We start from the raw sequence: 14,984 nt of genomic DNA on the forward strand, positions 1-14,984 counted from the left end.
GCTTAACCACCTGAGCGCCCCCCCCAGGTGCCCCAGGTTGCATTTATGTTAAATACTAAGTGGGGGGAAGTCTCTTCTCCATGTCAAATAAATGAGGTATTGTTACTCAGTATGCATCATAATCCCATTGCCCAAGGCTTAAGAAATCTGTTGGTTATAATCACTTAATGACTGTGTAACCTTTGGCACAGATGCCTCCATTTCTTCACCCGTAAAGTGAGAATAATAATTAATACATCTAATAACAATAGGTCTAATTAAACGAATAGGTTTAAAACAGAAGAGGTTCTGGCACATGGGCTCAATACATTTAATTAGGTTAGTGTTCTACTACGGCAGCTACAGTAATTCCTTTAGAATCACCAATATGAATCAGGGTACTGACCAAGTAATTTTTTAAACAGTAAAATGAAATCCAGTATTATTTAATAGTTGTGTTCCTGGAAAATTATGTGCAATTCCAATTTTTAGTAAAATAAATAACATTCTTTCTTAAAATAAGCTTCATTGATAGATTCTTTTGCACTGGAACCTATTATTTCCTTTTATCATTAACATATATTTTTGTGAATCATTTTTAATATTTTCAAATAAATATTTAAAAAATTAACATATTCCCAGGTTCGTGTAATATTCCTATCTAGGTGAGTTTCCCCACAAATCAGTGATTTGATCAATTTGGTGTGTGTGTGTGTGTGTGTGTGTGTGTGTGTGTGTTCTTTTAAGTATTCTTGACACAGCAACTCTGTAGGTTATGCCATGTTCACTGCAAGTGTAGCTGCCATCTGTCACCGTACAGTGCTCTTAGGATACCATTGACTATATCCCCTGTGTTAAACCTCGTTCTTCTCTTCTCCCATTTTACCCATCCCACTCTCCTCTGGCAGCCATTACTTTGTTCTCTGTATTTATGGGTCTCTGCTTTCTGTTTTATTCATTTTGTTCTTTAGTTTGCACATATAAGGTAAATTTTTCTATTTTTTTTTAAGGCATTTAATTTTCCCTCCTGGTTTTGGCATTTTATACTACTTAATTCACCCTAGTTTGCAGCTTTGCTCTCATTGAGAAGAGTTAGTGGTGTTGCTCTGGCTATTTGCTTTCAGAGATCACCCCTACCATAACCTTAGCCTCATCCACAGTCTTGACTTTTTTGCATTGTGACTTTAAAGGGCTCACCTTGAAGTGATGATGGTGACAGGGAGGCAGGACCACTAGGAATTGGCCTGCCTTCTCAGTTCATTACTTGAGTCTCCCCCTGCAGTGCCTTAGTTTCCCTGTTGGCAAAAACTCAGCTGGGCTACTCAAAAGAAAGGCCTGCCGGTAAGCTCCAGGCAGGGCCTGCTTGACTGATGTAAACTTTAGGTGCAGGGTTATATAGAGTTCACAGTTGATCTGAAGTCTGCATATTAGGCTGCTAAGTGTTAGCAGAGAATTGCGTATTTGCTGCACATGCCTTTAGAACAGATGTTTACATGTGTTTTGTCCAAAAAGAAGGTTAAACTGTTAGGAAAAATATTTCAACTCAAGTTCTATTTATATACAAATCAGCAAACATAAATTAAAGGCCTGCATGCAGACTAACCCGTCACAGGGAGGCCTTTAGTCAAAAGATTAGTTTCCTTCCTTTTGGTGCTTCAAGATAACAGCTTCATTCTCTATTATCAATACAGCCCGTTGCCTGTTTCCGGCTTCCTGGTCTGTGTATTTTGCATGTTGCTCATGGGAAATGATTTATTTATTTTTTCAAGCCAAGACACATATGGGAACTCCACCCTACTGTAGCTTTTTGTTTTGAATTAGGATTTTTTTTTAATAATAACTCCAGAATTAAGCTTTAATGGATAAATTGTTAAAATTGTTATAAATTAAATCTTGTGACTCTTGGCCTATTTAGCCATCTTAAAATAATGTTATAATTACACCCTTAAAGTATTTTGCTGCCTCATTTTACTGTATAGGTATGTGATGTCAGTTGCCACAAAACAAAACAAATTGAAAATAAATAAAAACTTCAAACTTTTTAGGTTAGCTTTGGACTCCTTTTATTTTGAAAGGCTGTACCACAAAATTGCATTTTTATAATTTATCATATGTTGAACAGTTACAAAAAGCAATTCGGTTGTAAAAGATTTTTAGTTAATTTTTAGTACAACGATAATACTTACCTTCTTAGGGCCTATCTACGTGATTTGAAATTTCTTTCTTGAACAGTTTAAGTCGGATCACCAATAGCAGCAGGATTTATCAGAGCACCTAATTGTTGGGCACTGGGAGTCTGCTGGTTCGTTCAGCAAATGTTTATTGTGTACTCATTCTACCAGGCATGTGGTGAGGCTCTAAACAGATGTAGAATTGAGTTTTTGCCCTGGGCACAATTACAGGCTAGTTGAGGAGATAAAGGACACAGGATACTGATAAAAAGATAAGAGATCACATCCCATCAAATGATGGCCCATGGAAGAGCTCAGCCTGGCCTGGGTCTTAAAGGAAGGGTAAGAGAAGAATAAGTGGCTTCTAGGTTAGGAGAATGGTGTAAGCAAAGGTAGGAAAAAGGAGTATGCAAGTTATGTGCGTTCAGAGTGTAACAGAAGAAGCGCTGTCAGATTGGAACACAGAACTCATGTGTCAGGGAGGGTCTCAGTGGAAGCATGTACCCCCTCAAGAGAGGCTGCTTCCAGCTCAGCGATTTGGTTTCTCTTGTGGATGGCTGGGAGCTATCGAAGGTTTTGGTACAGTGGTGCAACATTGAGAAACCACTGTTTGGGGGAGACGACCACAGCAGTGATGTTTAAGGTGGGTAAGAATGAGAAAGGCACGAGGCAGGGGACTTCAGGAATTGTTGAATGGTGGACCTGAAGCCATTCTAACTGTAGTGAGCTTTTTCTTGGAAACACCCAGAAGTACATCTTGAAGTCATTCTCCTAGCAACTGATCCTATACTGGTTTTGTTATTTTCTGACTTTCCACTTTGTTACCCCAACTAGACTAACTAGTCCATTGAGTACAAGGGACCTTCACTTAGACACAGAGTTCTGCATACAGTAGGTGCCTCATAAAAACTGGAGCCAACCTTCAGATTGATTAGTCCTTACTCAGATAGCTACAATAAGGTCCTTGCAAATAGCCAGCCATGGGGCAGTATTCATAGCATGATTGCTTCATCGCCGCCTTTTGATTTCTTCTCAGCTTCTGTCCTTGTTTCCCCATTCCTACTGTGAACCTACACGGGCACGTAACTGAGTCTGTACACAGAAAAATGGTACGTGATTGCCATCTCTTCCTTAAGATAAGGCCACTGTCATAACACACTTGAAGAAGATCCTGGGAAGAAAATATTCTTGGGTTATACCAGCAGGTTCAGACTATTTGAAAAGTAGAAGAAAAATCTGTTCTCTACAGCCAGGTATAAATCTAATCTTTGGGGAAATACTGCTTGGGGTCTTTTGTCAGTTCCTGTTTCTGTGTTTCCCTTATTTTCCATCCAGAAATGTTCCATGCCTTGAGGCCTTTCTTCATCCCTGGCTCCCATCCCTTTGCATAGCCAGAATTGTGGCATATGGTGAATATGATTGTGTTTAGCACTCGGTGCACAGGGTGTTGCCGAAAGATGCTATGCAATCATTTCCATAACAGAATGCCCTTATGTTCATTAAACTATTTCTGTATCCTTTAGCTTAACTTATGCTAACACAGTGTTCATTTTTCCAGTTGTAGCAAATTCTCCAGAATAAATAAATGTTGAAGCATTACAGTCTTACGGTATTGATAATAGCCATTCCCCCAAAAGCACGGAAGTCAGTTATGTGCTTCATAGGGGCTGATGATGGAAAGGATATTCAGAGCCTTTTGGTAAAAATTGGGCAAGTATGGGGGCGCCCAGGTGGTTCAGTTGGTTAAACATCTAACTTGATTTCGGCTCTGGTCATGATCTCAGGGTTTGTGAGTTTGAGACCCGCGTTTTGGAATTTTTTTCTCTCTCTCTACCCCTCCCTGCCTGCATTTGCTCACATGATCTTTCTCTCACTCTCTTTCAAAATACGTACATAAATAAACTTAAAAGTAAGCAAGTATGTTTCTCCATTATAAATATTTCATCCCTTTTTGGTAAGCCATCTTCTGAAAAATCTCAAGTAATTTATCAAAACCAAAAGACAAATAAATCTGGATACTTCAAGAAGGTGTAGCCATGCATAATAACTCGTCTTAACCTGACTAAACAATGGAAGAGACAGAGCAACACCCAGGGACTCTCAGCATATGTCAGCTTTGCCTCTGCTGGCTGGCAGTGCACAGCAGCCTTATCCTCACCAGGCCTTGAGTTTTGGTGGAGAGACCTCTTGTGTCTCACCTCCCTGACAGATTTGCTGGGCCGAGAAAGTGCAAATTGCTCTTTGGGTGCATGATGGTGTTACTGGAGGCACACCATCTTGTCAGATTCTGTTTTCAAGAAAGCTTGCCATAGCAGAATTTCACCCACAGTTCATTCCTTCTAGGGATCAGAAGCTGACACAGATATTGCCACTCACGCAAGGTTGGGTTTTCTCTTGTGCTTCTCAGTAGTCCTCATTTTCCAGGTGGTTGGCTAATTTTTCTCTGAGCCTGTGGTGACAAAGACTGGCTACATCTTCACACCTGGAACCACTTCTGGCTCCCAGGTTCTGTTCTGAGGACATTTTGGAAGAATTGGTAGTTCTGGGAGGCTTATTTTGGGAGTCGCTTTAGCCCTTTCTGACCCCCACTCCTGCATTGACATGTAGACTCACCAAGCTCCCTCCTGCGTGGGGCTGCTGGTTCTCTCTGCCCTTTCTTCACTTGGTTTCCCACATTCCCTGTCTCTGGGCTACTGGCAACACAAATGCCTCAAGTCCTGGCTTCCACTGGTCTGTATACATTGATGCCACGATGCCAGAGGTGGAGTGTCCTCGTGTACCCCCTTGCTTTCCACTCTGCCTACCACATTGTGACCCTTATTGCAAAGAGGCATTGATGAGGATTGCTTAACATGAAGGCCCTTATGTGGGGGAGTGAGGAGACCTATATTCTCTGAGCTTTGTGGGTAGAGTGAGCCTTGCTTGGGCCATAGAGACATATCTAGACTTGCTGGAGACACAGTTGGAGTTACCCAGTGATGGAGCAAACCCTTTCACAAAATATGGACTTGTGTTAGGATGGTGAGATGGTGGGTGACCATGTATCATGTATCATGGACACATGTTTTTGTTTGTTTTAATGTTGTGCTAGAGGCATTATTGCATAATGATTGAGAACCCAGGCTTTAGAGCCAGCCTTTCTGGAGAGTTACTAATTCCTACCTCACAGAGTGGTTACATGGATTGTAAAGCATGTAGAAAGGTACCTGGGACATAGGAAGTCTCAGTGATGCTATTATTTTTTTTAATAAAAAGGAAAGAACAAGCCGTTTTCTTTCTGTACTACTGTTAACAATCTCTTGCCATGTACACACGCAGTACCCCTGCCCGCCTTTCCAGGATTTTTAAATAGCAGGCCCAGGGGTGGTAGAAGGGAATTTTGTGCTTTTAAAAGAGTGTTGTTGGGGCGCCTGGGTGGCTCAGTCAGTTAAGCTTCCGACTTCAGCTCAGGTCATGATCTCATGGTTTGCGGGTTCAAGCCCAGCATCAGGCCCTGTGCTGACAGCTAGCTCAGAGCCTGGAGCCTGCTTCAGATTCAGTATCTCCCTCTCTCTCTGACCCTCCCCTGCTCGCGCTGTCTTTCTCTGTCTCTCAAAAATAAATAAAAAACATTAAAAAAAAAAAAGTATTGTTTTAGGTGACTTCCAAAGCCTTGTTCTACCCTGAGAGCCTGTGGCTCCATGATCCTGGACCTCAGGTGGGTGGAACTAATGAGAGTGCCACTCTGCTGGGGCGGTGCAGAAGGAGCGACAGTTACAAGCCTGGCACTTTGCTGGGCACGCTAGCTCCTCTCATCTAATGCTAGAGCGACCTTAGGCCAGTCCCTCTACCTGAATAAATGGTGGGGGTTGGGGGTGGTGTGAACACACACAGCTGAGAGTTACTCACTGGAAACAGTACTCTGGAAGTGCCTGTTCCTTGAAGGTAGCACTTAGCAGCTTATGGGCAGGGCTGGGGCGGGTTGGGGGCTCAGCTCTGTCAATTTCTTGGGAGGAGATGCAGGCGTGACTTGGTTAACAGCACTACAAGGTCCTGAAAAAGTACAAGGAGGACAGAAATGGCTTGGGAACAGGAGTACCCAGTGTTACCCTGGGCGCCCTACCCCTTTGGTTGTCCTGGAGGCAGAGGCGGTGGCTGCTCCTGCTTTCTTGCAAGGAAGCAGGAAGCAGTCACATTGTAGACTGCATGGGGTTGAGGTAGAGTTTCTCCTGCAGCAGCCAATGTGAAGACCATTAGGCTCATAAAGCCTTGGGTGTAGGCTAAGAGAACAGTGAAATGAACAGCACCCCAGGTCAGACTCTCTGGGGAGTACAGTCTGAGACATTACGAATGCCAACTCCTTTTTGGTAGAAGCCCAGAATGTGTACACCAGGATTTCCCCACCTGGGTACTGGGTACATGTTGAGCTGGATAATTCCTTGTTGTGGGGGCTGTCCTATGCCCTGTAGGATGCTTACCAGGATCCCTGGCCTTTACCCACTAGTTGCCAGTGTAGCACCCCTCTCCTCCCCAGGCAGGAGAGGGGTGCTAAATGTCCCCTGGGGGAGTTGAGAACCAGCGCTCTACATAACCAAATCAGTATGGAGTTTGCAAGGGCTTCCTTTTCCTGGTACCAGATTTGCCTCATACCCATAGAGCTGAAGTGGTCTCTCTTTTCTCAGCTACTCCCACCACTTCCTCACACAGTTCTGGCGCAGTGACATCAGCTTGAGCTTGGAAACACGCCTCTGGACTGTCTTCCACCATCTGTGCCAAGGGCCTCCTGCTCCTCCTCTAGCAGGCATCTGGCTTAATCTGCCCCTGTCTGGCTGGGTTGTGAGTGTAGGGGTGATGTCATTGTGCTTTCCCAGGAAGGGTGGAACAAAGAACGGAGTCCCCAAGGACACGCAGCCTCATCCTCAGCTAGGCTGCTGGGTACATTTCTTTCCTTCCCTTTCCCTCCTTCCGGCCTCAGAAGTGTGTGGTGTTCTCCAGTCCTCCATTGTCAGAGGACACACCAAGCTGACTGGACTTTGTATTATCTCACTGCTGAGCCCTTTTCCTGTCCCTCATGTGTCATGAGAGCGTTGGTTCTGGTCCAGTCCTTGGATGGAATCTTGCATGCCTTTTCCAGAGTGGGGACACAAGCTGGAGGAACTTAGGCCTTATGTGACTTTTCTAGCACGGGACCTGGGACCTGCTCTTAAGCTGTGTGGGGGAGAGTAGAAAGAGGAAACAGGAGTGAGGACAAGAAAGCAAGCGCTCATTGCTTTCCTTTCTTTATTTTTGTTTAAGTTCTCCTCTTCCTCTTTTCTCTCTCCTTCCTAGAGTTTCTGGGGACAGACGGAGCCCTCCTCACACGGATCTCTAGTCTATTTTATTTCCATTCAGTTCTCTGCTCCACCTGTGACCTCTCTGTCTCCTTCTGGAGGAGGAGGTTCGACTTTAACTCCCATAACTGGGTGTTGTGTGAGTGCGCTTACTGTCTTTAGAAGCAAGTCATTGGAATCTCCTTGTTTGTAAAGGAACCTGTGAATTCAGAACCTGAAGGAAGGAAGCCAGGAGTATTTTTGTAATGTGAGATTCACCCAAAGGAGTGACAGTTGGCTGAGGAACACCTTTGTACATGTTTATTTAGAAAGAAATGCCTTAATTCTAAGCAGGTTTTCATTTTGATTTTATTCCTTTGATAGGTCGGGTGTGGTAGTGAGTTTGAGCCCAAACCCTTTAATAACATCTTTGAAACCCATCAAGGGCTTTATTAGAGACATTTCTAACTCCAGTGTAGCACATAAAATGTATTAGAATTTTTTTTAAATTAGCAGACCCTAAATACATCTGAACCAGGAGTTACTTGCCATCTATGAAATGTACTCAATGTCTTTGTGTTCTGCTCTGGACTTCTTTGAAAATAGCCAACCTTTGGCAAAAATTACAGCTCCCTGTGTCAGTGTCTGGAAGTTGCAGTCCATCATGATGATTGTGTGATTAATAATGCATCTGATCTTCTCTCTGTGACCTATCATGATGTTATTGGTACAGCTCCTTTTTCATCTGCACTGTGCCCCTTACTGCTGTTTTCTTGTTCCCCGAGTCCTGCCCTTTCTGATCTTTTGTTTTGGGTTGGCTTTTGTCCCTTAGAAAGGCCCTCTTTTCTGCTGGACAGACTGTTCCTTTAGGGAAAGGCTGGGTGGGGAGGAGCTGCTGGCGGCAGTACAGGCTGGTCCCGTGTTGTCTCTGCCTGGCTCCCTCCCTGTGAAGGGATGGCTGGAGGCCTCAGCCAAGTCTTTCCGGCAGACTCCCAGGATGTTCCAGCCAGGCAGGGAACCCAGTATCTCCAGGCAGGGAACACGCCCTTGTCAGCAAGGGTGGCTTTTTAGTTGTCACTGAGTGGTGGTGAGATGCATAAAAATTATTGGGGTCTGCTCCCTTTTTTGTAGATTAATGCATAGACATCTTGGTGCATTTGGGCTTACACTGGAAGGAGTAGATCTTGGATCCTTTTGGCACAAATTTATGCTACAGAACAAGAAGTGGGGTGTGTAACTGACAAAAGGGTATCTCTATAGAAAACAGTCAGTGGATATGAATGTGTATAGGGCATATTCTGTGGATCCCTGTTGATGCTTTCAGCAGCCTGCTGGGCTGATATGTCTAAAGTTTTAGGTTCTGAATTGGACAGAATTTGATCAGTGAGGCTTGAAAAACAATACTGTTCCCTAGGTGACCATAAACCAGCAGTTGCCTTTTTTTAAATGTTTATTATTTTCAGAGAGACAGAGAGAGTGTGTGCGTGCACGTGTACTCATTAGTAGGGGGAGGAGTAGAGAGAGAGCGAGAGACCAAGAATCCCAAGCAGGCCCTGTGCTGTAAATGCAGAGCCCAGTGTGGAGCTCCATCCCAGGAATCATGAGATCATAACCTGCGTGGAAATCAAGAATTGGATACACAACTGACTGAGCCACCCAGACGCCCCTAGCAGTTGCCTTTTCAACTAATGGTTGTAGTTTGGAGATGACAACTGTCCACTCATCTTACAGAAGAGGACACTGAACATAGTATCAGTATGTGTTTGGTAAAACCTTGGGCCCAGGCCCTGCTCTCCCAGTGCCTGGCCAGATCTCTTTGTACCTTACGTTGCCTGCCATTTTCTCTGTTGTTCCTGGGCATGTGATTTAGCAGGTGAGAGGGTCATTGCAGATCAATGTCATGAGTGAAGTTACCTTTTTTCTTTTAAGTTTTTTATTTACTTTAAGAGTAAGAGAGTGAGAACATGAATGGAGAAGGGGCAGAGAGAGAGATTCTTTCTCTGAAGAATCCCAAGCAGGCTCCACGCTGTCAGCATGGAACCTGATGCAGGGCTCCATCCCATGAACTGTGAGATCATGACCTGAGCCAAAATCAAGAGTTGGACGCTCAACTGACTGAGCCACCCAGGCATGCCATATCTTCTGTTCCTTTGTATATGAGGAAAGCAATTTCTTTCTGTCTCCTTTTTTACCCCATGTCCCTTTCTGTACTGTGTGCTTCCCTAATACTAGCTTTTTGAAGGAACAATAGTAGTTGTAACATACACATTGGAAACTTTACCAAATGTTATGCGCCTGGGCAGGGCTGCACAGGGCCCTACTGTGGTCTGCTGTATCCTCTGTCTCTTCAACAGAGATGAGAGAAAACAAAATGAGAGCAAGGATATTCTGCTGGTGGTACATAATAGGGGCTTAGATGTTCAAGGGTTGTACAATTCTTAACATTTGTCAAGCATTTATCATGCTTCAGAGAAACTAAGTACCAGTTTCAGTTAGAGTTGAGTTTTCCCATTCTTCTTCTGGCTGGACTCTTGTGACCCTGCCCCCACAAAGCTGCTGCCGCCACCGGGCTGTGATTGATGGTAAAACGAGCTCTCTTCTGCTTGCAGATGAGCGCGAAGCTGTGCAGAAGAAGACCTTCACTAAGTGGGTCAATTCCCACCTTGCCCGGGTGTCCTGCCGCATCACAGACCTGTACACTGACCTTCGAGATGGACGGATGCTCATCAAGCTACTGGAAGTTCTTTCTGGAGAGAGGCTGGTAAGTGGGAATGTTATTAAGTGACTTCGCAACATAGGCTGGAAAAAGTTTTTGAAAAATGGAGTGTGGACTTGTGTCTTCTGATGAAGTTGGCAATTAATGATTAATATTTTTGAGAAGGAGAATCTAGACACGTGAGATGAGTGTGTTGGGAAAACCTGCATACCATTGTGAGTCTGGGTGATATTCTGTAACTGTAATAAAGCAGCCTCGTTCTGGTACTTTGTGAGTTACTACCCTTGGTCTGAAAGGTCTTGGCTGGCGTCCCCTGTTAAGCAGGGCACTGCACTGGAAATTGAAGGGCCAGACTTAGGCATTGGCTCCAGGATGAATCTGTAACCCACAAGATCATGGAATAATTTTAAATTTGTTTCTTATTGATTCTCTGGAAAATCTGAGCTGCTGTTCTTACAAGGTGGCAGGGATTGAATTCAGTAGTCTAATACTTTTTGCTTTCTTCCCTGCATACCTCTTATTTTGGGGGTGGAGGGAGAGGCTGGTGTTGTGTCATCTCCTTGGAAACTCAGCTTCTGATGAATTCACTGTGCCTTTTTGGGTGGGGGCGTTGTCAGCCTACAGTGAAAATTCTATTCCCATTTTGTTTCTCAGAGCTACTCTGCTTCCTCTGCTGTGACTTTTGTTTATAAACCATAAACCAGTCACTGTAACTGACCAAACACGTTTTGTCTGGCTTTGGTTTGAAAATAGATGCTATATTGTACCAGAACACATGGAGTTCCATAGGTGGTGGTGGGGCCGAGCCAAAAACTGACGCCCAGGGATAGAGTCCCACATCTGTAGTGACATCACCAAGAAAATATGATGCTGGTGGTTGGCAGGGCTGCCAGAAAGCCTTATTTTTAACTTGAGCTCCACCCTATAACTTGATAGTCGCATGGGTCTGTCTGCACACCAACCCACACACCTCTGACCACAGGCAAGGGGCTAAGGTTGTACCCTGCCCTATTATATAGCCTGCCAACAGAATTGCCTCTTGAGCCTGGGTATAAACAGAGTTTTCTCTCTCCCTTTTCCTATGTTCAAGAACAGAGTCCTTTAGAAGATGGTGAGGCAAGCCCTATCTCATCTATAGTGAGTTTTGTCTATGCACTTTGTTCCCCAAGCATGCAGGTCTTGTTACGTCATCTTTGAGAGTTTGTGGGTCAAGCTAAACAAACTAGAGAACCAGAGGCTTCTGCTCAGGCCCATGATGGCTGCTCATTTAATGTTTATTTAATTTTGAGAGAGAGAGTGTGTGAGCCAGAGAGGGAGAGAGAGAGGGAAGCAGAATCTGAAGCAGGCTCCAGGATCCTAGCTGTCCACATAGAGCCTGGTGCCAGGCTTGAACTCACAAACTGTGAGATCATGACCTGAGCCAAAGTTTGGTGCTTAACTGACTGAGCCTCCCAGGGTCCCCTTGATTTGTTTTTTGAAGTGAGTCTGTGTGAGAACCTAGGATAGAGTTACCATGATATGCACCTTTAAATTTAGTTTTTGGTTTTGGTTTTCCTGTTTATATTTTTGTTCTTTTTTTTAATTTATTTTTTTAAGTAGGCTCCACACCCAGTGTGGGGCTTCAACTCAGAACCCTGAGATCAAGAATTGAATGCTCTGCTGACTGAGCCAGCCAAGCACCTCCTCCCCCTTTTAAAAATTTTATTTTTTAGTAATCTCTACCCTCAACATGGGGCTTGAAGTCACAACCCCAAGCTCAGGAGCCAGCCAGGCACTCCTAAATTTCATTTTTTTAGCCAGATATTTCCTCCTACTTCTCAATCTTTTTTTTCTTCAATGTTTAACATAGTATGATTATTGATTTTTATTTGTTTGGAATGTTTGGGAAGTAGCTAAAAAAATCATTAAAGGTCATATGGATGGAAATTAATTTGAACATTTATTTTGGTTCCAGTAGGGTCAGATCTTCCAGGCTAAGTGCTCACCTTTGATGGTCCATAATTCTTCAATACCAAGAAGATGGGATCCTTGATAATGTCCACATAATAAGTGGGATCAGACCCATTGCCCTTTATTCTGAACTGGGCAACAAAAACTTTAGTAGGGAAGAAGGAAGCAACCAGCAAAGCATAATTCTTAGTTATGTGCGAGTCCCACTCCTTTCTTTATTTGCTGCTAGCAATACTTTTCTTCTTCTTCTTCCTTCTTCCTTCTTCCTTCTTTCTTCTTTCTTCTTCTTCTTTCTTTTTCTTTTTTTTGTTTGTTTGCACTCATCCAGAGGCCTAGCTCCTTGGTAAAACCCCAAGTGCCTTGACTTCTTTCATTATCCATTCCTCAACAGCCAACCCTGATTTTAGGTTGGGCAGTCTGATTAATCTTCTTACCCCAAAAATAAGGGTACCATAAACAGAGTGAGCTAAGGCTCTTGTTGGTTCGGACTAAGAATTTTCAGCCTTTTTGGCCCCATGGTTTATTTGGTTCATGAAACTTTCTAGAGGGGACACAAACTGCTGTCTGCTCTCGGCTATGGAAGCTGCTAGGGACTCAGGTTAGAGACTCTCCCTGCAGGAGATGAGCTTCCTGAAGACTTGCCCCAAATAGTCCTTGCATATTCAGAGCACAAAACTAATGAGGTGTGGTTAGAGGTTCCAGGCCTGGGTAAATTCTTGTCCGCAGCTTAAATGTGTATGGTCAGTTAACATTTAGTCAGCTCTGGGCGTTCTGCACCCAAACCCTGGGTAACATTTGCCCTCCGTCTGGACCTATGTCTCAGTCGGCATTGTAGCCCCAGCCCTTACCATCAGCTTGATGATAGGTAACAGATGAATATAGGAGGAACTGGAGGATTTCATTTGACTGTATCCTTGGAGCCAGTTTATCCTTCTTTACAAAGGAGGAAGTTTGATTTTTACTGAGTAAAGTTCAAAGAAACAACAGCTTCAGATAATTTTACCCTAACCCCATCCTGCATTTTGGCTCAATAAAATTTGAGTTCCATTTGAGCAAGTTTCAGACAGGCATTTGGGTTATCAGCGCACTTGACTGCTGTATTGGGAGTGTCAGCAGAAATTCGTTTGCCTCAGGTATGTCAGCCTGTGGAGCACTGAGGAAACTCTGAGGCTAAGCTAGGAAGCCTCTCCTTGGGTGCGATTGGATTGATGACAAAGAAAACCATTTCCCCCCCAATATCTTACTCTGAAATTACAATGGCTTAATAGGTCTTCATAAAGGCATTGCTTTAAAATTCCTTTAAAAATATAGACCCACCCTTAACTTTAGTATCAACTGAGCAGATAAATGCTGTGAGCACAGAACCAGTGCCAGTCATTCTGTCAGTGGTCCCATATCTTAGGGTCTCGGGAGTAATGCTGTTGGGCTTGGGCTTTGGTGCTCAGGTGGAGCCCACGGGTCATAGCGCAGGGTTGAAGCTTGCCTGCGCCTGCCCCCTTCCCTCCATGGGCCTCAGCAGTGACGGATGGTTCTAAGTGAGGCTGCCAGCTTTCTGCCCCATTCCTGCCACACAGGGCACTCACCTCTGACCCAGAGAGGACAAGGTTTCCTGATCACCTCCGCCCGCCTTTTCCAATAGCTGATATCACTGGGTTTTGCTTGACTGTTGTTTTCCTGATACTCTGTCTTTTTAACTCTGTTAATCTGTGTCAAAGAAGAGAAAGCAACAACAACAAAAAAAGCATTTTTTTTTCTTTGCCACTGTTTAATTCCAAAACAAGCTGAGCTAGGTGGAGAAGATAGATTTACCATGAGATTTGTTAAGCCTTAAATCCCATGTTGCTGAGTGAGTTTTACATAAAGCCTTTGTTTGGAGAGCCATACTGGCATGTATTGTTGTTGAAATGGGGTTTTGTTGGACTGGCCATACAACCTACCTGTTGTTTGTAATATCATTTTTTGGGGGGAATTTGCTTTTGTTCTGAATAACTGGCCATGGAATAAAGCCCCATTAAGTTGCAGTCTAAATTGCACAAATGCAAAAAGTGAGTTAATAGTAATAGGTATGTATGATAAAGTACCAAGTGAATAGTCCCAGAGCCCTAGAGCTCAGAAGGGGAAACCAGCCTTCGGGATGGCTTGTCACGAAGCCATAGCAAGTTGGTGGGGTTTCACAGGATCCAGGAGGAAGGGCTTAGGTTTAGATGGCCGGAGGAGATAGGAGTCAGGTGTCTGCTCTGAGGGAGCGAGACGGTTCGTATTTGGCGGTGGGCATCAGGAAAGAACTTGTGTCGGAAAGTATCCTGGCTAGATTGGGGATTGTTTTTAGAAAGAGTGATGATGGTGACTTGAGGGTCTATTGCTTTTGGTTTGTACTGTCACATGCATGATCTGACTGAGTTTTTACAGTCTGATGAAGGGGACAGTTAGGCTCTATGGAAGAAATAGAAAGAGGTGACTGGGGTCTTGCCCAAGGCCAGTGTCACTAGCAAGTAACAGAACATGGACTCCAGTCCATTCTCCTGTTTATGTTGGTGCCTTACTTTCTCTCTGAGCCCTGCTGAAGGGAAATTGTTCATTGGGAGAGGGCCCAGCCAGTGAGGAGCCAGGCAGGACCTAATGGAACACAGTATGTTGTTCCTTGATTAATTTTAATTGGACAAGAATCTTTTATGCTCTTACTAAAGCTCAAACTTTGGGGACTTAGGGTGAAGTGAGTTTGGCTGTGCATTATATTAGAGGAGACTGTGGAATAGGTGCTTCCCAACCTACCATCTGTATTAAGTAGAGCCCTTTGTAGGCAGTGAAACTATTTTTGATTAAAAGACAGGGGCACCCGGATGGCTTATTCGGTTGGATGTCTGACTCTTGGTTTCGATT

The 14,984-nt window shown here is 44.0% G+C and overlaps 1 protein-coding gene across 5 annotated transcripts in view; it reads left to right on the plus strand.

Moving 5' to 3' along the window:
* Positions 1 to 14,984, plus strand: part of SPTBN1 (spectrin beta, non-erythrocytic 1) — a 196,822-nt gene that overhangs the window by 114,878 nt on the left and 66,960 nt on the right. For all 5 annotated transcript variants that reach the window (XM_029937358.1, XM_029937359.1, XM_029937361.1 and 2 more), the window contains one exon: positions 10,048 to 10,199. In XM_029937358.1, coding sequence (XP_029793218.1) covers positions 10,048 to 10,199 — 152 coding nt within the window. The remainder of the gene's footprint in view (positions 1 to 10,047; positions 10,200 to 14,984) is intronic.

Source organism: Suricata suricatta, chromosome 4, assembly GCF_006229205.1.
Source record: "Suricata suricatta isolate VVHF042 chromosome 4, meerkat_22Aug2017_6uvM2_HiC, whole genome shotgun sequence".
Classification (NCBI taxonomy): Eukaryota; Metazoa; Chordata; class Mammalia; order Carnivora; family Herpestidae; genus Suricata; species Suricata suricatta.